This window comes from Syngnathus acus, chromosome 10 (genome assembly GCF_901709675.1).
Source record: "Syngnathus acus chromosome 10, fSynAcu1.2, whole genome shotgun sequence".
Taxonomy (NCBI): domain Eukaryota; kingdom Metazoa; phylum Chordata; class Actinopteri; order Syngnathiformes; family Syngnathidae; genus Syngnathus; species Syngnathus acus.
In genome coordinates this window covers 15232093-15259246 of record NC_051095.1, presented here as the reverse complement: position 1 = coordinate 15259246, position 27154 = coordinate 15232093, and the positions used below count along the sequence as shown (strand labels likewise).

Below are 27154 nucleotides of genomic sequence, written 5' to 3'. Positions count from 1 at the left end.
TAACTTCGTGATTGACAATTCAGAAAATTCAAAGTGTATATAGGCTCAATGTTTTTTTGATTTTAGTTTTGTTATTTGTATTATTATTTTAAGAACGCCTTGCGTGTTCATTTCAGTTCTTCACAGTTACAAAGTGCCCAAACGGGCGCCACTTGGGGGCGCTCAGGTTTTGCAGATATCTCGTGAATATACGTGAATATTCTAAGGTGCCAAAATGATGAATTCCCGTCCTCTTGAACATGCAAATAATCAAAAACATTCATGATTCTACATGTTGCTTTGATACTGATACATTCCTACATGTTGCTTTGATACTGCTGATATCCATACATTAGTCGTCCAAACACTGAATTAATAAATACATTTTTCATGCAAAGTTACCATTGAGCAAGAAACAGATGGAGCGTTCAAAAATAATTTTGTTGTTGTTGTTTTATGGCACAGTGAAGCCAACTCTCACTGGTGTTTTACAGCCAAGACGAGCAAACTAAAAATATTTGTACAAGAGGCTACTGTGCAATTTCATCTACGTTATTAATGTTTTATGAGATCAATTTTCACAAGGGCCTGTTGCTGTTAACAACAGTTCTAAGAAAGTAAAGTGTTTTTCCCTCTTAAAGGGATTATTGTTTTTCCTAAAAAAAAAAAAAAAAACGGTTGTTAGTCAAATAATTGGATGAATAGAGCAACTGACCTCAGATGCCTGCCTCCAACTGACACTGGATGAATCACGTCCAGATGTAAGCTTGACACTTTGCAGCACTGTGACACTGTTGTAGCTGCACTTAACTGTCCCCACACTCTGATAGCTTTCCTTTCTATTTGATATCTTTGATGTCCTATATCTTTGATGCAAAGAGGGACATACATATAGGCCACAACATATTTGTCAATATGGTGTGTATCAAGTGGGTGTGCCTGCACATTTCAGTGAAGATATGCTTTGAAACTCATCCCCCAAGATCCAAGCGTGAGGGCTATACCATTTAAACGTCGGCATACCTAATGAGCAGCAAACCATGAGAGTTAAGATTTGAAACGGCAGTACAGTTTGTCAACATACGAGAAGGCAATGGCATCAGGAAAATACAAAAGTAATCTTTTTTGTGTGTGTCTGTGTATTGAAAATACAATACCATCGACACATATTTCACATACGTACATATGCCACCAGGACTGCATTCAGGCACAATGGTAGAGAACTGAAAGCCTGTTTAATATCAATTTCAATGATATCTCATTGGTAAGGAAAGTACATTGATGAGCATGTTACCGTGACGAATCTTGACTCCGTACACACGGAGGCAAAAAACAACTCAAGCATCTGAAATATTTTCATCGACGGGGGTGGATCTTTCTCGAAGTATATGTTCCCTCTATCCTCCACATGTGCATCGAAGAATATGCATATGTGGTTGCACTTTTAAAATCACCATTTAAAAATGATATTTTATGTTTCTTTGGGTTATATCTGCATGACAGCTACAATTTTTTCATGCTCTTAAACATTGAAGTTGGGCAATGATGCAAAAAAAGTAAGAATTTGAGAAGTCTTGGCACTGGTGACAAAATAGCAACACCACTAAGGGTGTTTCAATTTCATGTCTGAATTAAGTCAGATATCGAAAGGAGATTATTAACGCTCTCTACCACTGCCAGTCAGAGGTCACGTCTGCTCCCTTGTTGCATTTAGGTGAGAATGAGCTATATTTCGATCAGGCACCGATGAACAAATCTCTTTGGAGAGAAAATGTTGTGTTGTAGTGCTTGTGAATTTGTAGTCAATATAAAGTAATGACCCTGAGAGAGGATGTAAAGAGAATTTATTTGGAAAAACTCTTTCGTGATACAAAAAAAGTAGAGGCGGGAGTCAGGGTTCTGGATACACAGTGACTGTCGTACGTGAAGAAAAAGAAAGGCTAAGAAATGTTACCCATGGGATCAACCCTTTGTATCTTCTAAAAATAATGCAAAGGTCCAGAGGGAAAACTCACAAACAGAATTTCTTACCGTAGATCGTTTTATAAAGTCCATTGCATCAAGAAAAAGAATAACAAGCTTGTCCAACAGACTGATTTGACATTGTTGGAGATGGGATAGCTACTATGTTTGAATTGGCCAAAGAGCACCAAGCGTACAAGCAAATAATAGCACAGATAGAACAATTACTTTAAGTTGGCAGCACTTCAAATGCCTGCAACAGTTCACCAAATTTTCCACTCACGACACATTATTTATTTATTTATTGATAGATATGAACAAACTAATTCAAGAGGCCCAATCGCTGCGGTCTACATTCTTGCACCCAGTATATTTCTATTTTGTTATTTTTGGGGATTAAAATAGTTTGAGAGGCCAAATCCCAGGACAAAAGAACTTCAATTAATGTTCTGGGTCATTTTCAACAACAATGGTCCGGCTGGGGTCAATCCCCTCTTAACAGGTTATTTGTGGTCGCTGCAACTTACTACAGTCAGACCAGTGCTTTTTAGCTCTTACTTATTCTTGAAAATGTCAACAATTTCCACCTCATTTAAGATACACACATCATATGTTGGGTGTAACTCATTTTTAACGGACTCTTATTGGGACACGTAACACCCACAAATAAATATGTGGTCGTTGGGGGTTGGACTTCCCTTTTCCGTCTTTTTGTGTTCTGTTTGCATCCATGTCCCAGTCTCAAGCTTTTAACCTACGCCTGCCTGCTTCAATTACTGAATAATTGTATCACCCACTCTTTTGGTTTGTGACGGTGAAGTTATCAGCAGCATCTGACTGACAAAGCTTGCCAATTATAGAACTTCTAAAGGATTGGGCGGGGATCACGACCCGATGACTCACTCCACTGGCTGGGACCGAGTCAGCTTGGCATGTGTCATCAACGGCATTCACGCAGTACATTACTGTCAAATCAATGCAAAGGTAATTAACCGTTTCTTAGTGTTTGTCAGGGTACACCAACTGTGGGCGAAAACCAACAGGGTCCTGCCAAATTGGATTTTGAAGGCAAAATTCCCCACGCGCATTCATGCCACTTTCAGCCAAGCTCGTGTGGACTGCATTGCTGTTCGGTTGATGGTAGATCAGCAGAGCAGTCAGCTAATGGGAAGAAAACAACCACAAAAGTCTTTAAGACTATCCAAATACCAAAGAAGAAAGTAACAATCGAAATACTTTTCTTAATAAACATAAGAAAAGCAATACTATACATACTATAGCAATAATGTAATTAAATAGAACATAAATAATGAAACCGTTTGGCCACTGAGGGAGCAGTATACTGTAAAAAAAAAAGGGAAAAAATGAACAGAACTTTCCAAAATTCCTGTTAGTAACTCAGCAAGCTGCAAGTCGTTTCTAGCAAAGGCTATGAAAATGTACGTAAGCTTATAAGTTTGTCTGTCTACATGTGTTGCCGAATCGTTTGTGGTCAAATATCTGTTTTTAAAGCATTTTGAGATCACCACATTGAAAGATGCTTTTTATAAGCCCATGTGTTAGCATTAAGCTATCAGACTTCAAAGCAAAGTGATATGATTGTTACGCAATACGCAATGTAGAATTTGCTTTGTTTTCGGTTTGGATTTCAAGTAAACTTAAGTGGAAGTGCCATTAATCAACTCGAAGCCATTTATTTTATCTACTACCCCCCAGCCCAATTTACCAAATCCCCCGCCACAGGACATCAGGTAATCAAGCTTCACCCCACTAAAATGTTTAAATAAAAGCCTCTTCTGAAAGTGACGCCCCCTGTAAATCATCACCTGATACTTCCTGCAGTTGAATAAATAAATGCCACAGACCAATATGTGAGGAGTGCGATAATTAGGTACGGAAGATAAATCTACTCGACTGTTTATAATTTAAAGAGAAAACTTTATTTAGTGCTGACAAGTGTGACCTTCAATACTTCATTAATCTGGTTACACTTTCACCTTCCACTGTGTTTTAGTCCAAAGCTATGTGGAAAAGCAGAGGGGAAATCTTGTTTGTTTGGAACAAAACAAAAGGTCAGCAGTCATGTATTTATCCCTAACCTGTCAGGCCGAAAGACAGCGGAGGCAACACGAGACGAATGGCTGCAAGATGTGGAAAGATGACTGGGGGGGAAAAAACTTGAATCATTGTGAGGCAGTGACACACTCGCACCGACTCATAAGTCCTCTCCCACTCGCTATCTGCTCCAACACATCGACCATAGCCAAGGTCGCAGTCACGAATCATGTAAATAAAACGGGGTCACGGTTGAATTTCAGTCGGCTGAAACCCCAGAAGGAATGATTACTTTTACGAAGCACCTGCAGCCTCAGATGAGTTTTTTACACTGCACCTAAGGCCATTTATTTCTGGAACATTACATAACTACACTGGGTTCTGAGCACATTCAGCTGAAACACCCTCCTGAAAGGAAAAAAAACCCCACACAGGTAAGAGGAATGAGGCGGCTGTGTGTGAATGCAGCCCTCAATTCCTTCGAGATGTCTGTTCTCAAAAGAATTCGAATCCCTTTGTCGAGTTTCAAACCATTGGCGGATTTCAGTGAACTTTGGTGTTTATTAGGGTGTTATTAATCAATGCTGAACAGCATCAATTGGAATGAATTACCTGCTTGTAGAAAGGTTGTTGAAAAAATATGGACACTATGTCCATTGAAGAATAATGAATGTATTGAGATGTGTGTGTGTGTGTGTGTGTGTGTGTGTGTGCGTGTGTGTTTTCACCAGAGTGGATTGCAAATAAATGGAGGTGTTTTTCACAATCTCACAAACAAGACAAACAAGAATTGCACATCAATTTGGCCTTTTAAGTTCCAAGTATTATTTGCCTTATAGTTATTTTATATAGTCCGCTAATTTCAAGATAATTAAAATATTAAATATAGTGAATTCTTTCCGAGGCGCTTTCCGATTTTAAGGTATTGTTATACAGTAAAGTATGAATTTAATTCAATCCAACCTTATTGTTAATAGCACCAAATCACAACCAATGTTTTCTTAAGACACTTTACATGTAAATAAAGCAGTTTGAAGCAAGCATGCCCTGACTCTTATTTGGAGAACTGTGCAAAGTTCTTAATTATGACAGTCTCTCGTTTTATGAAAGCAACGATGGGCACTAAGGAATATAAAATATGTGCAGCCACTTGCAGCTTCAAAGATATTACTGTGTTACATCATCAATCATGCACATGGAACTTTCAAAGTTATGAATGAGCATGTTTTGCAGACTTTTTGCGCTGGTCTGCACATTATCTTCTGAGGAAAAAAAAACACAAGATGACTCCCTTTGTTTCTTTTGACCACATTTGGTCACTGCCTGCAAGCAAGCGTTTGAAATATTGAATTGCGCGAGACAGAGAATAAAAAGTGCATTCGGGTTCAACTGCAGATGGTAATATATCAACGTCATGTATTTGGTTTAATTATACCTCGGTTAACAAATTGTTGCGCTCTCTGCTGTGTGCCAAAAAACATATTCATAAATGTGTTTAATACCCATTTAATGTTAAAATAATTTTTCAAACAGTTAAATAGAGGACATATACGTAATTACATAGTCCATCATGGGTTGTATAACAAGGCTTGCTCATTTGTAATAATTCCGATTGTATCTTTTTTACCCTGTGGGTGGGAGAGTCATGCAATGTGTTGGGACTTTGCTGAGGTCGCTCCGTTACCATGCAGCAGGTATGTCCTCCAGCAGATGTCTTCACAGCCCTGATACATGATGACAGTCACCCTGAAGACTCTCGCCACAGTCTCGTGGTCATCCCAAGCTGTGTGCGAGAACAAAAAAATGGTGCAATACTTCTAAAATGAAAGTCAAAAACACCATTTGAAGCACTAAGACCTCAATAGCCCCCATTGCAAACTTTTACATCACCATACTGATTACGTTTTAAGAAATGCAGAATTAAATGTCATAGATCGCCATTGATATTTGTCATGGTAGTTTGTTTTGGGTGTGCTTTGAGTGTGCATGCATGTCTTTTTGTATCACTGCTGCACACTAACTACCCCCCGGCCATATGTCAACACCATTGCATGCATGTTTCATAACCAGGGCTCCCTCAGCTAACAGTAGTGTTCTAGGGGTAAAGCTGGGGAGGCACAATTTACACTAATGTACACATATGGGTAAATATGAGATGTCAGTAATACTGGCCGTCATCGTTGGCAACGAAAAGCCATTGAATACCACAAAAGTAAACCTTTTTGAAAGAGTGGACACGTCCGCCTCGCAGTTCGGAGGGTGCAGGTGCGATTCCACCTCTGGCCCTCCCTGTGTGGAGTTTGCATGTTCTCCCCGTGCCTGTGTGGGTTCCGTACATTGTGGCATTTATCATTTCAGTTGACCTTTTAATGACATTTTTACTTGGTGGTGTGCCACGAGGGGTTTCTGATGTGCCTTGGCTTAATAAAGATGGGAAAATGCCAGTTATTTAGTGACTGATTTTTTTTTCATGGTCTGATTAGGATGACACAAGCCAGTTTGTCTCAGAGGGGACGTTTCACTCGCCTTTTAGCAGCAAGCGCATTTAGTCAAAATACTCATTAAAAACAGAGATGATTTCATAACATTGAGCGTGTCTGTATCTTGTTTAGCAGTCCAGGGCTGTTCTTTCTACTCCACTACACTTTGCAAATCAGTGGATAAAAGTCAGGGTGAACAAATGAAAGTGTATGAAATCAAACACAACAAGCCCAAGGGCATCCTTGTAGGGAAATGCTTCCTGTTTGGAATAAATCTCAAACCAGCTGTCCAAACAGCCTCTCTCTATATCTTTCTCTCCCCAAAATCGCTTTCTCCCTCTCCTCTTTTGAAGTGTAGAAAACGGGCTGGTCCTCGGAGTGATGTCACCTCCCTCCTGTATGGGCATGCAAGCACTAGCAGCGTGCGTCGAGACGCTTGGCACCTCAACGCGGAGGCAGCATTACGCACGGATCTTGAACTACGTGTGACAAGCTTTGTCTCGGATTTACGATGCATTCGGAACTATTTCGTTGCATCGGGACTTTTGGGGGGAGTTGTAGTGGTGGCTTTGCGTTACACTCCTGCAGTAGTGATTTTTTCCTAGGTTACGATGGATTTGGAGAGCATTACGCGCGCTTCGACTCCACGTCTCGGCCGTTTGGGACGAGAAGCGGAAAGCTCACGCACAAACATGACGCACCGGGGCAAATTTGAGCCGCGATGGATGAGCTGAACGTGCTCGAAAATGTCTCCAAGGATGTTAACAGCACGGACGAGCCGCTCGAGTGGCCCCACGCAGTGCCGGCCGCCGCGCTCATCATCTTGGTAGTCGCCGTGATCATCTCCGTGACGATCGTGGGAAATGTTTTGGTGATCGTGGCGGTGCTGACGAGCAGGGCTCTCCGCGCCCCTCAAAACCTCTTCCTGGTCTCTTTGGCCTCAGCGGACATCCTGGTGGCCACCCTGGTCATCCCCTTCTCGCTGGTAAACGAGGTGATGGGCTACTGGTACTTTGGAAGCACTTGGTGCGCATTTTACCTGGCGCTGGACGTGCTATTCTGCACCTCCTCCATCGTGCACCTGTGCGCCATTAGTTTGGATCGCTACTGGTCCGTCACCAAGGCGGTGAGCTACAACTTGAAGAGGACCCCGAAGCGCATTAAATCGATGATTGGCATGGTGTGGTTGATCTCGGCGGTCATCTCCTTTCCTCCTCTCCTCATGACCAAGCATGACGAGCGGGAGTGTCTCATCAACGACGAGACGTGGTACATCCTCTCCTCCTGCGTGGTGTCCTTTTTTGCGCCGGGTCTCATCATGATTTTGGTCTACTGCAAGATCTACAAGGTGGCCAAGCAACGCTCCTCCACAGTGTTCGTGGCCAAAAACGGACTGGAGAGGCAGCCCTCACAATCAGAAACCTGCTTCGTCCGTAACGACCGCTTCGAGATGGAGAGTCCCAGCAGCCAAAGTTCGGGCAGCCATCCGCAGAGACAAGGCGAGCTCGACGACATCGACCTGGAGGAGAGCTGCTCTCCGTCTGATACCAAACTCCGCAGTCACCACTTCACCAGAAGAGGGAAAGTGGAGGTTTCGGACAGCTGCTCGTCACAGAACTGCCGTATTTCCTGGGCTTCGTCGCGCGCGTCACAGCTCTATTCGGAGCAAAAACACGTCGCGGTCGGGCGCCAACACGCTGCCGCTGTCAACAAGACCAAAGTGGCCCAGATGCGGGAGAAGCGCTTCACGTTCGTCCTGGCCGTGGTAATGGGGGTGTTTGTACTCTGCTGGTTCCCCTTCTTTTTCACTTACAGCCTGCACGCTATCTGCAGGGACAGCTGCTATATCCCTGACACACTTTTCAACCTTTTCTTTTGGATTGGCTACTGCAACAGCTCAGTCAACCCCATCATTTACACAATTTTCAACAGGGATTTTAGGAAAGCCTTCAAAAAAATCATTTGGCCGTCTCCTAAGCGCACATAAACACAGGAAGGGGGTGGCAAAGCTGCTTTCCCAGGTCTCTTTTGCAAGCGCGAGGAAGGAATGTAGGCAGATTAAAAGGACTCAGCCTGGAGCTGATTATTTCCCCTCTCCACAATTCTAAAGTGACTTCTGGAAAAATGAGTGTTGTAAAAATATCACAATTTTTATGAAGATGTAAAACGCTGAGCAATACCAGGAGAAAAAAATATACAAGAATAACTATCTGGAATGTGCGTAGTCCATCCATCAGTATAAGAAATGTAGCTCAGAGATGCTTCTCTTGGTGACTATCTGCAAACATTTAACAAAAATCAGAAGATTCAAGTTTTTGCAGCACCAACAAAAACAAAAAAAGGAAGGGAAGAGTTCAGTGAATGGAGCTGCTTTGAGAGGAAGCATGCAAATTAAACCCAGTAAAAAGCACAGCATCCTTGGGGCCCTTCGGTGATGCTACACAAATCAGAAAATCAAACAAACAAAACTATGATGATGATGATCATGATGATTATTATTATTACAATGATTAATATTATTATTAATGTATTCATTTATTTTGACAAATATTTTTAAGATCGAATTTGAAACACGACATGCAGGATTCCACTTGCAAAGTGCATGGTGATATTATTTTAGAAACTACAAAAGCCGTGTTCATATTTATGGAATTGGAAAGATAATAATGCTGACTTACATGTGTGTTATGGCTTGTACAGTAGTGCCTTGAAATACAAGTTCAGTTTGTGACATGACCATGCTCATAACTCAAAACACCTGTATCTAAAATCCTCTTTCCTCACTGACATGAATAGAAATGCTGTCAATTAATTTATTAAGCCTGCCCCCAATTTACAACAAGTATTTGGAATGTGTGTTTTTGTTAAAGCCTTCTATAGTATTGTACTTTATAAAAACATAGCTTAGTAACATAAATAAATAGAATGTCAAAGTATTTACAGTTTGTGTATCATGATTTAATGCTTCAATTCAACTCATTGTGATGCTCCTTTTTGTGTGCCTGTCTTGATCCATGGGGGGCTTGCATACTCCAGCCATACAGGTCTGTCTGTATTCACACACTAACTATTCTCATGAGATAATAAGCTGCAATGATATTGGGCTGTTTTTTCACAAAGGGTAAATAATGTTGTTATATTATATGCATGTGAGAATTATATTTTAAATATTTGTTCCTCAAAGGGTTCTAAAACTGTGACAATAAATGCTCATCATTAGCATTTTAATGGCTAGCATTAAGCCAGCGAGGCCTTTCTTAAGGCAGTTGTTTAATTCTTTAAAATGCACAACGCAATTCGCTCTGTTTTATGTTTAGTTTGACAGTAAACTTCAACTGGGAGTGGTAAGAAACAGCTTGAAGCGTCTTATTTTACAAAAAAAGTGCTGGTTATTGTGAAATGAGATCTGCAGTATGCTGCCTCAAGTGCTGGTATCTCTAGTGTGCCCTTGCATTTTAAAAAAAATTCTGCCGAATTTAGAATTTTGAAAGGTGGTTTATGTCTCGAAAGTTGAGTTACTCATTTCTCAAGGAACCAAGGTAGCCGTGCAAAACTGCAGTGCACCATACCGAGGTGTCTTTCTAATATCTTCAATAATGTTTTTTTGACTATGCTAGACTAGCAAAAGGCAGATTCTTTTTATACAGTTTTGGCGTTGAATTTCTTTTTTTGTGGAGGTGTGCCTAAACATGTGGCCTTTTGGGTATGTATGACAAAATGTTCTGGTCTCTGAGAGCTCATTGCATCACTACATTCTACAACAATGGCTGAGGCATAGATGTGCAAACACTACTGGATAAGTCTGCACATGTCATGTGAATATACGCATGTTATGTGTGCAAACATTCAAACCACGTGACATCGCCTTTCTCAAACACAAACAGGCTTATTATGTAAGATCAAATCTGGGTTATGCTGTCTAGCGATTGTGGCATTCACTGGGCGCTTTAAAAAAATGTGCGATTTTATTGGCTATTCCTCATCATCAGCGTCAAAGTATTCAGCGGTTACTCATTTTGCACACTGCTTGTCCTCGTTAGAGTCACCGAATCCTATCGCAGGTCATTTCGGATGAGAGGCACACCTTGGATTGGTCATCTGCCTGCAGGGACCATTTACACAAATAACCATTGGCATGTACATCACATTAATGAATAATTCAGAGTACCGTATACTCGGGATGTTCAGACCTCGAGGGTCGCATACAGAAAAATAGAAGGAAGGAAGGGCCAAATTCAATTTCGTTTTTTATTTAATCAAAACATGTTAAAACCAATCAATCACGCAATCAAGCAACTGCACATTGCTTTTATAATGTTGTTTTGAAAAATTGTGACTTCAAGGCTTTCTGTTAAAAGCTTAATGCAAATAAGTTGGGACATTTTTATTTTTTTCAAGCTTTTGTGTAGCCTACGGCTATGAATCTCACTAGAATGCATCCGCTCCTGTGAGCAGCAGCTGAAGCCCATCTCCACATTCAGAACAAAACCAAAAGCAATCTGTACTGAACTGACCATACTTGAGGAGAATTAACATGATATGTTCACAAATTGGACCTTGACACAAAGCATAACGTGGAGGAAGCCTTATTTGTTTTTTGAAACTGTCTTATCTTTATTCTTCACAGATATTCTAAGATTATTTGATCTGTAAATTTACTTGTGTCTGCATCTATAAAAGCTTCATCAATAGCAGTAGTGATTGTCACGTCGCCCCACTTTTTGACAGCCACACTTAACACAGTCCACATCCCTGCAGTATTTTGTAAATATCGTTCCAGGCCATGTCAAACATGATTTTAAGTATATGCCATGGGCCATTAAAAATGGTGGGTAGGCCGCAAATGGCCCCGGGCTGTAGTTTGACACCACTGCCGTATACTTAAAAGGAATCCTCCATTTCTACAGTGGAAACATACGGGTAACCCCAAATTTGGATCTAAGTGAGAATGAATCCATCACTGCACAACATTCCTGACCACACAATGCCATAATTACTGTAAATATTTGTAATAAAAACAAATGTAGACAGACTATCAATATAAAACAATAAATTTAAGAACAGTCAGTATAGTGGGAATTGAGCGTGCCTTCTTGTGTCGCATGACAAGGTATTCCTTCACTGCGCCACAATTCCGTGCACGCTGTTCAGAACCACAAAATGTCATAATTACAGTAAATATTTGGATTAAAAACACTTCTAGAGAATCAATGTAAAACAATACAATGAAGAACAGCAAGTAAGGCAGTAAGTGAGAGTGCTTTCTTATGCCACATGCCAGGTATTCTTGAGCAATAAGACCAGATACGTGGCTACATTTATGACATTTTCAAGTTGCCTTTCTGAACTTCAAAATGTCATAAATTTCATCACGTATTTACATCACCTTGTATTGAATCATCCCAACATGTATAATTTTGTAATATGGAAGGAAGCCCGAGAGAAAGGTCAGACATTTCTACCCAGACGCTGTGACTCTCAGACAGAGACGAGTCGACCCAACAGGCCACAGCCCAGATAATTTATCAGTTCAAATAAGAAAAGTACTGAAAGTATGAAGTTGAAATAAAAAAGACACAATGGAGAATGCTTTAATTTGGATTAAAAAATCTGACATGATGCAACCTGGCCTGTTTACTGCAGTCACAAACACCAATATCACCCTTCTTATTAATACAACAATAACAATAATAAAACAAACTTGATACATCTAATAAAAAAAATCATTCGACTTTCGTGAAATTGTCCATTTGTATTTAATTTATTATTATTTTAATCCTTGACTTTTTTGGTAGTGCAATTGACAACAGCTTCTCATTTGCAATGTCAACCTATCTGCAGACAGGAACAGTTACATATTTAGTACAAGTTCATTTACAATGGTAATGGTTCGAGGAATGTCGGTGCGAATGGTCGGCCCCCATACATTTTCATCTAACCAAATCTGGCCGCTTTGCAAAACGTTTGGACACCCCTGACTTAGACCAATGCCAGCCTAAACAGATTCCGGCTCTGTGAAATATTGCACAGGACGAGTAGTATAGCAAAGTGATTGATGGAGGATGTTCATCAACTTCAAGGATTCAAATGAAGCGCTGAAGAGGACTCACTTGACACTTGACATCAATAATATTATACTAGCTAAAACATTTAGTACGCCTGCACAACCAAGGTTATTATAGTCAATGAGAACTAACAAATTTAAAACATATTTTTTGATGACGAAATAAAATAAAAGCAAAAATTCCTTGTAATACACAAACATTGACTGAAACTTCATCTCACATTTATAAAACTAACAAAAAATAATTATAATTATGTTGAAAACGGCCTTTGTTTTCATCTTTGTCAATTACTATTATTGTATTACACTTTCAAGCTTTAAATGTATTTATTTCAGTATTGCTGTACGTCAGGCCAGCAGAAGGAAGGTCAAATAGTTGTTTGACAAATGGAGTTTACTTAACAACTCAATACCAGTAAGATTTGTTTTTATCTTGCACTCGACAAATACTCCCTATATGTAAAAAATAAACCCTAACAAAACCTAATCGTCAAGATCGCTTTCAGCATTGTTCAAGTCTGACAGTCATGGAGCTTTATTATGTTTTGACTGGCTGAATTCTGCTATAGCTTTTATATTGTGCAAGATTCTAAGAAATAGCAGGAACAATAATCATAAAAATCTTAACAAAACAACTATGTCTGGCAGAGCTGGCTTTCCATCTAGTTGCAAATGAGTGTGATTCAATAAGAATATCTATCACTGAGTCAAGCGCTGGCCCGAGCCATTATCATGCCTCAGTCGTCTGAATCATGAGTAAACAAACAACGCATGAGATATCATACCCGTGTGATTCATGCCTGGATAGAGCTTAACCGAGCAAGGAAAACACATGGATAATATTATTGCACTTATTATACGGGAGAAGGCAAGTGTCATTCTGAAGAAGGTGAAGAGGTGTTGTCTGGGAAAAGTGTGGAAAGGAAAAGCTGACCGGCCAGATATGAAGTTGAATGTGAGTGTGTGTGCGTGTGTGTGTACACGACATACTACTATTTATATCTTCTTAAGAATGTCTCCTACTGCTACTGGCACCACGCCAAAGATAATCACCGCATATGAGGGCCGTTTTGTCAGGTTTAAAAAAAAAAAATCTCAAGTAAGTCGATGCCCGTGTGGGCGTTGTGAAGCCGAGTTGTATCGTCTCAAGATGTGCACCTCAGTTTTATTCTCAAACACTTTATAAGTACAAGTGAGGATAAGGAGAAAGCATTGCTCTTATGAGTCACATTTGTCAATGCAAGTTTTACTTCAAAAGGCGAGGCAATTCAGAGAAGAAAATGTTCCCCTACTGTGCCACAGTGGGGGGATCAACAAACTGGTGATTATTGTGCGAGTGAAAATAAGAATCCTCCTCAATTTTCTTTCACAAATAAATGCCTGGTAGTTACATTCATCGACAAATTAATGTAACTGTGCACATACAAAATGGATTTAATTTCTCTAGAGAGTGAGGTCATCCCCTTCAAAGGATGCCAGTTTTCCCTCAAGTAAAAACGTTTACGCAAATACTGACATGTAATTTTGATTCTGATGACCACAGAGACATGTAAGTCCCTCAATGGAACTTTCTTTCAAACTCAATTATCTTTCCCATCAACATGTTGCTACGGAATGAAGCAACAACAATAAAGTGCAATGTTTTTTTTAATTAGTGCTTGTGTTTTTTGCACTTTCAATCTGGTATTAAGAGTCACGTCATTTGTTAACTTGCGTCATCTGCCTTGCAGAGGAGTAGTGGGGCCACTAGGAAATGCAAAATAAAGCAATAGGTAGAAAATAGAAATGTCTTGAAAATAAACACGAGGAAAAAGTTATCGCGGTTCAAGAAGTAACTTAGAGCAAAGCAAGTTTCCCATGCAAACGTAAACACAACAGTCTGACACGAGCCGTGTGACTCTTGAATTTATTCTTAAATTGAAATAGGAGGATTCGCTACAGTCAACACAGTTGAAGTGGTTCTGTTACTATTTTTCAATTGCCTTCCATGGCGCGTGAAGTCGTGCAATAGCCTACATTAGGTAATATTAACATTTCATGCTCACAACCTGAACGGTTGTGGCCAATGTTAGCTTGTTTATAATGCTGCTGCTTGCTTAATATTGCTAGCACTGTCATTTATCGATGAGGGGCATGATTTGAGAGACTCGAGGAAGTCTCTAATCTTGCTAGCGGTTTAAAAACTGCGAAATCCCCCTTCAGCTGCAGCTTAATCTTATTTTGTTGTCGTTTCAGTTTGGCCTTAATACGTCTTTGTACCATTGCAATATTTCAGCATCAGATTTATCCTAGACCAGGGGTCTTCAAACCTGATCCTCGAGGTCCGGTGTCCTGCATGTTGTATGTCTCGCTGCTACAACACACCCGATTGAAATGATCAAGTCAAATCAAGTTTATTTATATAGCCCTAAATCACAAGCAGTCTCAAAGGGCTTCACATATACAAAACAAATTGACAATTATTCTCAAAGCATCCCCTGATCTTAAGCTCCCAAGAGGGCAAGGAAAAACTCAAAAAAACCCTACTAGGGGAAAAATGAGAGACCTTGAGAAGAGACCACAGATGGGAGGATCCCCCTTTCAGGATCACCAGGCTGCAATGGATGCAGAGAGGGCACATAAAATACATATTATAAAAAAATCAAAGAAAAAGTGGATGTCAAAGCGAAGAGCTGCAGGAGGTGCCCTCAATTGTCCTGGCAGTGTCTTCGAGATGGGTAATCCGCTGCAGTTCATGATGATCAAATGATCAGCAAGGTCTGCGGAAACTGGGTAACCATTCGGCTGATTTGACTCTGTTGTCTTCCAGCATAAAACCTGCAGGACACCGGATCTCGAGAACCAGAATTGAAGACTCTTGTCCAAGATTCTCCTTAAATCTGCCCTGTGATTTTTTGATGAGCAGTACAGGGAGTAGTCTGCTGGTTCAGGCTCCTGGTTCCTGTCACTCCAAAACAGGATTAACCCTAACCTCACGATCCTTTACTAATGTGGTTTGTCTACATGAAAAACAAGCCTTTCTTTTAAAGGTCTCATAATCTATTTATTCCAGTCTACAAAAAAAAAACAAGATCGCTAGAGGAAGAAAGAAAGCTTAGGTGACCTTTCACCTTGTGGAATCTTCTCAAGGCTAATGAGAGCAACAGACCATGCGGACGGAGCCGAAACACTTCCTGGTGAGGGATGCTGAGAGGAAATCTTAATTTGGATCTTACAAACAAATCTCTGCTTGAGGTCAGAGATGACCACTGCGATTGTTTGGATCCAAGAGTAGGGTCAAAGTTTATCAACAGTCTCGCCAGGTGAAGGCAATTGTTAAAAAGGTTTCAAGGTGAGAGCAGCACAAAGAAATTGTCCTCTGAAAGCCATCTGCTGTTGCGGTTGTTGTCTTCTACCACACATGGAGTTACACGTGACTGGGTAATTGCTTTTTCAATTTTTGCTTTTTCCTAACAGGACAGGTGGTGAAGCCACACACGTGAATTCCAGGAAGCTGTGTTTCAGGAGTAGAAGAGCCATTGTGTCATTAGTCTAAATGGGCCTCTGCTATGTCCAAACAAGCCCAGTCGAGCACAAACAACCTTTGCACGAGTTTAAGCCGCCACAGGAAATCAGGCGAGTGCAGCGTTGGAATAAAGGGGACACATTTTGGAGCCTGTGTGCACACATTCGAACAAGCACCCAAAAGTTCAACTTTGTTTTTGTGAGACCACATTTTCCCATGTGTGTTTGGGGGATTTCAAACATGTATGTTTTTCCTCTGTAAAACGAGAGCCCCATCTTGTCATTGCATCCCATCGTAAAGAAGGCGGGACACCTTGTTATGTGGACTTAACAGCCAGTACATGTCAGAAATTCCTGCAACTACTTCAGTGATGCTTCCTGAGCAATTTTTGTGTCTTTTCATTCATTCTGGATGACTGTCCAGTTCTTGATAACCGTTGTGCCATATTTTCTCCCCTTGATGATGACACAAAGTTTAACGGGGTGTGGGCAAACTATTAGAAGTGGTGTAGTTCTGTACCAGTGCAAGCTGCAGCCAATCATTCGCCCTTCCATCCATTTTTAACATGACCTTTTTGCTGTTCATTGCCGTAGGTAAGCTGGAGCCTATTCAAGGTGACATTGAGCGACAAGCACATTGGCAAGTACAACCACACTAATAAAATATTTTTAATGAACGGTCAATCCAGATTAAGAATTACTGTTGCTGTCAAATAATATTTCTTGGTACAGTTCCTATTTTAAGATTAGATTTTGTAACATACCTCAGGACGGTCTACTGTATATGTCATTTTTTTATCAGAATGCAGAATGAGAACACGTATTCAGATCCACGCAGGGATCAGTAGCCATTCTTCAATTTCTAGCTTCCCATTTTAGAAAAGTATGCCACCCGTAATAAACGTCTCCAACGTATTATCATCAGCTCTCAAGCTATCATAATCCAACAAGATACAGGATTTGCACTCCTTACACAGGTCACGAGAAATAGGATCAAATTTAAATGATGGAAAACGTGTGCAGCATCACTTATACTAAGGCTGCAATATTTTGAGTGGCGTGGAGCCTCTCGGGTCGAAGGCAATATGTTCCTAGATACCTGTTGACCTCCAAAGAAAGTCACATATTCCCTTAGAGAAGTAAATTAAAAAAAAAAACTCTTAGCATCTGTACTTTATTAGCTATATATGCAACATTTTTAATGTTGTAAAATGTTTATTCACCAAGTCAGCAGTGGTATATTATTTTCAAACAGAGAGAAACGGATGACCTGGTAACCAATTTCTTGGCCACTTCAACTCATTCGTTTTTTAAACGGATGGATCAAAATCTTGACTTCATACAATTTATGTTACTTTGGACCAAGCAGAGTGTAGGACAAATTGCAGCAAGCCTACACAGAATTGGGTAGACTCTGAAGCTATGTTGAATGTGCAGACTGGGATTATCACGGTCCTTCCATTTTTCATTTTATATAATTTATGTCCACTTATTGTTGCTTTATTCAGCTGCAAGAAGAGACGTGTGCCACACTTTCCTACATGAGAATGAATCTTTCCTCCTTCCTGTGGTTAAAAGGCAAGAAGACAGAAAGATTCTCAATTCCATCACTGCCTCAGATGTTTGTTTTCTTTTTCTTTTTTGTGTCAGAAAGGCATCAATGGAAGACAACAGTTAATCATACGCCTACAATTTCATCTCATGTTAACTTTGTGGATCGAGCAAAAATGGGCTGTGTAAATGCTATTTCCTAAAACATGCCATCTGTGCGATTGGAATTCCCCATATCCTTTGAAGACTGCATGTTAAAGAAATGAAGATGAACCAAATGTTTTGACAGGAAGCGGAGGAAGACACGGGAGGGTGGAAAGGGTTTCCCTCCAGCTTTGACCTCGATCTTAGTGACCGAATGAAGCCTGACACCCTTCCAACATGCGCATCAAACATTTCAAACTTCCATTTAGTATCATCATCAAGTGTTATATGACGTGTTTCATCCTGTACTACTAAAAGCATGCCTGTCAGAACAAAGTAAATGATTGACCTATGACGTCGCAAGCTGCCACTCAACCACTGCCAATGTTGACACAATCCTCCAAGCAGCCATGCTTAGAGCCTGAGAATAATTGTGAGTTCCCTTCTTCTGATCCCCAAAGCTTGACCTTGCAGTCATTGCTCCACATCAGCCGGGGCTGTGCATTTTCAAAAAATGGGATGAACTTCATGACGACAACAGCAAGTATTCAAGCAAAGTTATAGGTCTGAAAGTGACTTTTTTTGCAATACCTGTAGGATCCCAGGCAAGACTAAAACATCAAGAGGTTTATATGGCCTGGGATCACTGTCGTCTGTATCTTTGCCTCCATCTCAATGCTTAAATATCGCCTAGCTCTGTCTAATCATTGGGCTGGTATTTGGTACATGTGTATTCCTCCCAGCTGAATTATTTTCAGGCTCTCATACAGAGATCAGTGGAAAATGCTGTTAATCTTTTCTATGACTTGTGTAAAAGTATCGTCTCAAGACTCATAACCATTAACTGATCCTAAAGGACTAATTTGTCATGTCTTGCTGCCCAAATATTCCAACTGAAACTATTTTCTCAGTGATTTTTTTTTTTTTAAGGCCCAAACCATACCATATAAATATAACGTGATGCAGAAAACCTATTTTACACTACATGTACTCAACATGTAGTGTCAATAATATAATTCAAACTGACACAAACAATGGGTTTATTAGAGCATAGATTCTATGATTAATCATCTTGCCCTTTGCAATCATTTGGGGTGGAAACACATCTCGGGGAGAGAAAAATTACCCGGGGTTGTGGTAAAATTCCATGATAAGTAACAATAAGTCATCAGAAAAGTTGTATTTCAATTTTCATTGGTATGATGTGCGCAAGAAATAATGAGATCATGCATTGCCATTGTCTGAATAAAAAATGCACTGTGTACAGTGGAGGCGGGATGGAGCTGATCTAAAATAAACCTCATTGGGGAGGATTTATGTTGGAATGAATAAATCTAAAAGGCTGGTGCACAAATACAAATAAACCAATGAATGGCTCAGATTCTCCAAATACTATCCAAGGCATGATTAAAACCATTTTTTTCGACAGTTTATCACCTATGTCAGTCCTAACCTGCGTGGGTGATGGAGCTTGAGTCTCCGAGACTCAACCCAGTCCAATAAAAATATAATTCCTTATATAAGCATGATTTCATCTTTGTACCCAAATTCCATCCAAGCAAATCATGTAAATTCAATCTGTTTTCATAAGGTCACCTTGAGTAGGTGCAACATGAACTTAACATTTTCATTTACTTACTTTCTCTTGCATTCAGTCCACATGTTGTACTTCTTTCCTGTAGTCCAGGAGTGTCAAACTCTTTTTTGTTGCAGGTCGCATCGATGTCCTTCTGTGGGCCATTATGACTTTCAACCTAAATAAATGTATGCAGCCTCATATTATATTCAGTATAAGCTTCAAAACAAACTGATGAATAACTAGTTTTCAAATCAGAGACTAGTAAAAACTGTTCAAATATTCCAAAAAGATGTTTTTTAAAAGTGAAAACAATTTGGAATTTTTGTATTGAAAAATGAATTCGATTTGAATTTGTCTTTGCGGGCCACATAATATGATGTAGTGGGCCGTATCCGGCCCCCGGACCTTCAGTTTGACACATGTGCTCTAGTCAAATGAATTCTAGTTTACATGGTTGAAAAATATTGTTGCAACAAAACCTTCAAACAAGATGTCCAGAGCTGGGATTTTAACGCACATCTTTTAAGTATGAGGAAGTCGGGCTAATCAGTCAGCCATGAGAACTTTGTTAAATTGGTGTTGGCGTGTAATTGTTTCTGCTACTCGCATACTACAACGATAATGTTATCTTTCACTTTCAAAATGTTAGATAAATTCATGAAAAACATGAAGCCATGAAAAGTTGACTCATCTAACACAGGAGCATCCAATTTTTCTGAATGCTAAAATTCTCACCAGTACTCTACGACACCATTTCACAGCAGCTCCTACGATTATGGAGAACCTGCACGCAAAATTGTCTTATCTTTGTATGTAACTCACAATATATTGTAGTTGTTGTACTAAACCAGCACTATTATCAACCTTCACATTCCTGACAGTTGGCTGGCTAATGGACCAACACATTCTTCCGGTGATGTATGGAATACACATTTTTTTAATGAGCAGTTATGTTCTCCTTCTATGACAGAGGCTAGCCTGTAGGTGATGCACACCATCATCGTCGAGTTGGGCTGTTAAAATTATTGGTTGATAGCACACAGTGTGTTTAAGCAAGCCAGTGGGCTGACAAAACGCTTTCAAGTCTTTGCGGGGTGGGGAATGACAGGTGCTCATGTTGATAGAAATTAACAGCACTCACAAGTGTGTAGCACAATGTTGTTTTTGCTAGCTCGTGCAATGTGTGGGGGTGAAATAAAACATGCAGTGTAATGACTCTTGGGACTCTCTTTGTGGGTCAATGCTTCAGAAGAGAAGTAGTTCTCCACTAATGAAGATAACAGCATACTGGAGCTTTGGGAGTTGTTCATGTGCAGAATATGACTTACATGTAACACACAGGAATAGTTTTAGGTTAATTGTGAGTAGGCAAGGGTTTAATCTATATTCATATAAGATTTGAGGCAATACCATTCTTGATCACTGCAAACCGCAACCACAATAATAAAGAAAATAATAAAAAAATGATAAATGATATCGATACTAAAAATAATAATAATAATAATAAAAACATTGTCATCTTCATATTAGCACTGATAAGGCTCTTGATTTAGATTGTGTGGATGGTACCTAATATCATGACTTGTGATTATTTCAGATCTTACTAAACAAGATATGTTGACATGAGCAACATTCACGTAGTTGCACACTTTGAACACGGCTCTGTCTCTATAAGGTGACGCATTGTGTAAACGTGAAGGAAAGCATGTCAACAACCCATCATGCAGGAGGTACAGACATGAGTGATGATAACTTGTCGTGAAGTGGACGGAGGTGCGATGCCACACTGGTGGCTGAGCGAGTAGGCTGCAAATCCACTGAGACTGGGAAGTGAGCTTATACAACGGTGGATAGGGGGTCTTGAGGCACAGGGGGAGGGGGCAGATGGAAAACCGCAGTCGGCTTGGGAGAGCGGAGAGACAGGAATGTGACACAAACAGGGACAGGTAAACAATGGTGAGTAAGAGGGGAGAAGATTGAACTGGACATGGGGGAGGGAGTCAAGTGGTCAATGAAAAGATGCCTTTCATATAAGATTAACTTTCATGATTTGATTTAATGAGGTTGACAATTTGTCTGTGACATAGAGCGTGAGTGACAGTTTTGAACCACCAAAATGAAATCCCTTTCGCCACACCAGCGACATGAGCACTTTGCAGACTTCCCTGGTGCCTGGAGGATGGATTACACCCACATGTGGCTGTACTTCTGCTGGAAAACATTTTGAAATTGCTCACATTTTTTTAGGTTAAACTCACCGATGCATTAAGCATTTCAGATTTTTCTCTGTTTCGCTCGAAGGCCTACAAACCTTGCCGTCGGTGCGTGTAATGTGTGTTTAGTGATACTTTGCATTTCGACTTCCTGCAATTACGGTTTAATGATCGTCAGTCACCAAGGTAATTTCATCCATTTCACGCCTGTAGCTGCAGTGATTAACAATCCAGCTGCCAGATGTGCCAATCTGCACATTGGCAGATGATTTACGCACCATTAAATTTAGAAGAAAACAGCCCAAATCCATCACGGACGAAGGACGGAAACTTCTGAAGCGGCTCTGTTGACATGCTGCATGCAAGGTTTGAGTTAGAAAAAAAGAAATGAAACAGGTTTCATCACATCAGTTGACATTGTGCAAAAAACATTTCCACCTCCGGCCCTCCCTGTGTGGAGTTTGCATGTTCTCCCCGGGCCCGCGTGGGTTTTCTCCGGGCACTCCGGTTTCCTCCCACATCCCAAAGACATGCTTGGTAGGCCGATTGAAGACTCCAAATTGTCCCTAGGTGTGAGTGCGAGTGCAAATGGTTGTTTGTCTCTGTGTGCCCTGTGATTGGCTGGCGACCGGTTCAGGGTGTCCCCCGCCTACTGCCCGATGACGGCTGGGATAGGCTCCAGCACTCCCGCGACCCCCGTGGTTCAGAAAATGGATGGATGGATATAATGAAATACAATTGTATAATTCATAAGCCAAACGTGGAAGTGGCATGTGAGATGTGATTCACTAAGTCAATTCTTGGTTACACAATAAAATACACGGCTGTCTTTTTGGTTAACTTAACAAAAGTGTTCAGTGTTTTAAGACTAGTTGCTTTGAGTTGAAGATGCCAACTTTGAATAATATTAGGTTAATAAATTTCCATGTGTAAATATGTAGTCTACACTACCATGCAAAAATCTAAGACCAATGTTGCTTTGTTTTTCTTACGGAACTTTTTCATGGCATTCATTTTGGGAAATACCAGTAAAGTAGGACACATACACTTAGCAATTACATAAAACAACACTTTTCACAAAACTTTGCTCGGGGGGCGGGAGGTTGTCCTCGTTGCCAGGAAGATAATAATTAAGAATTTTGATGCTTTGCTGGCATTTAGCATGCCCACTGTTAAATTTAGCTTCAGACTTTCTGTTCGCAAGTGCGTGTTCTATTCTGCCATGGCTAAAATGTAAACTATTGTACATTGTAATTAGACTTGTAAATGTAGCTCTGGAAAATGAGAAGAACAAAATACTTCTCTGCTGCTCTTTTAATCATGCTCCTAGTTGTTGAACCATGATGTGTGGCTGACAGATTGCAAGCCGAAAGCAGCAGACACAGATAAAAATATGGCATCTAAACATGGCGACTGTGCTGACAAAGTTTTTTTTTCTAATTGAACTCTGAGGATGTGGCTTAGTGTGGATCCTCTCTGACCATCTGCAGCAACATTGCATCTTGTTATTTACTGCTGAAGGTGCGCCTTCATGTCACATTGGCTTATTACTGCATTGGGACCATGTACCCAATCACACAATATTTTACAGACTACCGCCCACTCACTGATCCAAAATTTTGCTTGTCTTAATAAGTTTCAGCCCAAGTAAAAAAGACCAAGCGAAGTGTCAGCACCCTCAGGGCTTCTCGCAGCAGCTGCCGTCAGCAGTGACAGCAGTTGTGAGAAAGCCGGAGACAGATGAGCGCACTCAACTGGGAGAGGAGAACTTTTTGGAGAAAAATGGGCTGAGTAATAATGATCGAGATGATGATGGCACTGCAGTAGACAGTCAATGGTGAAATGAACAGAATTACTCATTTGTTTTCCCCTAGAGGCGACTGAATGTTTGATTGTTCGCCACTATGGGGAATGAAAATGAGACATTCATTTGCATTTTCGGTCAGTTTTTGTCTTTGAACATAAAGAGTTTTCTTTTCAGAATTTATACTGACATTTATGCTGTATTCTTTGAGGGATATTGAACTGCCATTCAAACATCAATTATCCTCCGTCGACCTAAAATTGTGATATGATGATGCAAATGATCTTTTCTCAACTAATACTCATATTCATTGTCAAGTGAGACGTTGGAGAGGCTTTCCTCATTCCTCTCCTGTGTATATTTCCACTTCTTTTTACACAAACTATGAATGCAAAAACACTGCTTTCCGAATCTGTTTGCTTTTTGCAGTGCAACCTCGTGTTTTTGGCTGAAAATGAGGCCGACCTCTTCATCCTGACATTGATCTATTCTATCTATTCCATCCACTGCTGCTGCGAGGAGCAGCTCAGATATGTTCCAACATTGTCATAACAGAGCTATCCTCGCCTCCGCTTAGCCGTCTGCACCTTGTCATTTTAGCCATGACCACCCGACGCACCATGAACTTTCTTGACATTGCCTTGCCACACCTCATCTAACACCCTTCCCTTAATCAGCTCAAGCGCGAGAGAGGAATGAACTCTTGACTATTGACTCAATTCACAATGGCAACAATGCCAATCAAATGGAAAGTTTCTTCTTTCTGTGGTCTCTGCTTGCCAAAATGATATTCCTAATAGGGGTCTTCATAACATGAGACAGTGAGCATCCCTTCACAGAACAAGAAAGGATCTTCCAGTTCTTGCGAAATTTCAAGTCAGACCATTTTTTAAATAGCCTCTTTTCACTGAGCTAACAAAATTGCAGGATCGGAGCTCTAACAGAGGACCTGTTATATAGTCTATTCGTGCACATAATGACACAGGGACGGCATCTTGCAATCACACAAGTTCATTCGTGGTGGGAATCTAAAATACTTGTCCGAACCTTTCCTTTGTCAGTGTTCAATGTACATATGTCGCCTGCTTGCTATTGCATGCTCACCAGCAAAGAGAACAAACCACTTTTATACACCTCACAGAAGTCACATGAAGATGTTCTTTTTCTCATCACATACTATAAAAAAAGGCACCAATTCAACATGTTATAAATAACCAATGCATCTGACTCATTTTCTCATTCAATATTCGACAATGCAAGACAAAAGTTCAAAATGATTGTAATCCACTGTCTCCCTTGAAAGTTAATAAAGGTTTTTATTGCACCAAAAATAAAAAATAAATTCTCAAGTATTATTTTTATTAGGTTTTAGCACCAAGCATTTGGATTCGTATCTCATCTAATCTTTGCAACAGAGGATGCCCTTTTCAATAAAACTTCATGCATACTGGTAGTTGAATTATGAATTTTAGAAGCAGTTAGAACATTTTCCAATGTTCATTTTGTACATTTAAAAAATGTTGTTGATGATGTTAAGCCAATCTGAAAAGTTAACCACTGTATTTTGCAGAAAATGTGACTTTTTTGTCTGGCTGTCACTTTACGCTCCCCCCAAATGGCAAATTCTGCCAAAAGACAACCAGGAAATACGACACAAATTCAGAATTTTCTAATGTGACTTTTGGAAAAAGTCTCACTCAACTCTGATGATGCAACACATTTTGGGTTCTCTGTTTTGGACTTTTTGTTTAGAAGGTGTGAATTAGCAGCTTAATTATACATTCCAAATTAATGAGCCTATCATTCCAACAATATAGCCAGCTTTTAGAAGCAGAACTAACTTAACTATCACTTTCATGTTTTGTGTTAGGCCGTGTGTCATATTTCACACTAAAAGTGACCATTTGACCCAATAGACGCACAAGACAAGGAAGAAGCATGAATAACAATTTCACACCACTGTTGTGTCATGATCACTGCTTCCTGGGAAACAAGAATCATGAACAAAACAAATCTCACAACACGCCTGAGCTGACTGTCAACATCTTTGTGTGCCTTTTGCTCTTATTAGTCTGTCATTGAGGCACCTTCCAAGTTGACTACATGTAGCTGACAAGACAGGCTTATCAAATTGAGAAAGATTTAAAGAACCTCAAATTGAACATTGTTTATCTCCCTTTTAGATACAGTACAAATTGTTTGTGATTGTGTCTTAGGTGGGGCAGCGCCTTGTATTTCGCCATTGCGATTAGCAACAGGGGAAATGTTCCAAAGGTTTTGCAATATTGAGGCCACTTCCGTGTAGCAGCTCTCAAAAGGTGACTATGAGACAAGAGAAAAACATTTTAGTTTTTTCCCCTCAGGTACTGGATATAGAAGATATAACATTTTGTTTGAGCCCACTGATTTTTTGATAAGAACAAACGCATGTCTGACGGATGCGTATTCAAACATGAAATAAGGCTTCACTCAGTTTCAGATGTGGGTTTTTGCCTGTGCATACTACATTTAGACTACTTAAAGGTGGTACTCATATGAAGGACAGAGAGCTTTCGGCAGGAGAAAAACCAACTGTGAAACTGAGAAGGTGGGCAAAAATCAGAACAGTTGCAAAAATGACATCGGCCATAGCCAGCACAACCATTTGCTAAATCTTGAGGATATAAGAAACCACTAGTGTATTATGTCGACTAAACCAAGGAACATGATTGCATTTGATGACACAAACAGTGCGAGAGCCTTAAAGAAAATCCCCCAAACCACAGTTGCAGAGGGCAGGACTTAAGATATTACATTTAAAAGATGCAAACCACTTATTAGAAGAATAAGATAGTGTGTTTCGATTTTCTGCAATTGCCTAAGGACCTGTTCGGGATGTACCACCCAAAGAGCCTGGTGTCTGGTAAGTCGCTGAATTCAGGCTTCCCTGGTTGGGTTCGACAAATGGGTATGCATTCAATGCCCTAATTCAAAACCTGGAGCTCAAGGGAAAATGGCTATTGCAAAATGTCCTAAGTCCCTTGAGGCAGTAAGTAAGTTCAAGTTCAACGGGAAAAAGAAGCAGGAGTTTGATCAAGGCTGACCACGAAGAATTGAAGTACTCTGAGAGCACTCATTTCCTCCGATTGGTCCATCTTGGATGGGCTTATCACCATTTGTGTCATGGAAACGTTGACCATGTTGATCTTGATTCTGATTCTTCCATTGACGGCATAGTAGATCACAGTAGATGCACAGATTTTAGATTAAATAAATATATTAGATTCTTGGTGTCATCGCAGGTGGCTAAAAAACTGAGAAGTAGAGAGCACCCACAATCCCTTGCTCATCTCCAAACCTGAGAAGAACTACGATATGGATCAGTGGGAAAGCAATCAAATGGCGTTTGAAATGAGCTCGGCTTTTTGTCAGCCCGCTTGCACCGCTCCGATCCAGCCCTCTGTAGGCTTGCCTCTATCAAATGAATCTTTTATGCTGGTGATGCATGCAAATCCTCCTCTTTATACTCTGCCTCTACTCTTAAGGCGATTCCCAGCAGCGTAATACATTGCATCTCGGCATGAATACGTAACATCGTCATCGCCTCTCAAGAGGAAACGGCATTCCCGTCTTCAAAATCACCACATCTAATTCTCCTTTGCCTTATCTTCAAGTTCTTTTTTTTTTTTTACTCGTCACAATGATATCTTCTGATGAGGGTCACAACAAAGAATCATTTCATCAAGTCCATCATCAGTGACAATTTTGTCCATATTCATAGGCATTCATAGGAATTCATGGCCAAACAAGCTGCTGGAGGACTAAAGCAATTAAGTGCCT

General features: G+C 40.3%; 1 protein-coding gene and 1 long non-coding RNA gene across 3 annotated transcripts in view; one reads left to right on the top strand and one right to left on the bottom strand.

The window, feature by feature from the left end:
* Window positions 1–3034: 3034 nt before the first annotated feature.
* LOC119129176 overlaps window positions 3035–27154 on the bottom strand; it is a 36856-nt gene continuing 12736 nt past the window's right edge. The window contains exons 3-4 of one of the 2 annotated variants that reach the window (XR_005099140.1): window positions 5681–5779; window positions 3035–3102 (exon numbers count right to left, since the gene is read on the bottom strand). This is a non-coding gene — a long non-coding RNA (uncharacterized LOC119129176). Of the gene's footprint in view, window positions 3103–5623; window positions 5780–27154 lie in introns of both variants that reach the window. The other variant, XR_005099141.1, reaches the window with a different exon arrangement.
* adra2db (adrenergic, alpha-2D-, receptor b) lies at window positions 6826–9412 on the top strand. The gene has a single exon (XM_037262259.1). It carries the CDS (start codon window positions 7198–7200, stop codon window positions 8461–8463), a length of 1266 nt encoding a protein of 421 aa, XP_037118154.1. The 5' UTR covers window positions 6826–7197; the 3' UTR covers window positions 8464–9412.

Coding starts and splice junctions, on each gene's coding strand:
- adra2db (XM_037262259.1), top strand. CDS start 7,198: ATGGATGAGCTGAACGTGCTCGAAAATGTCTCCAAGGATGTTAACAGC.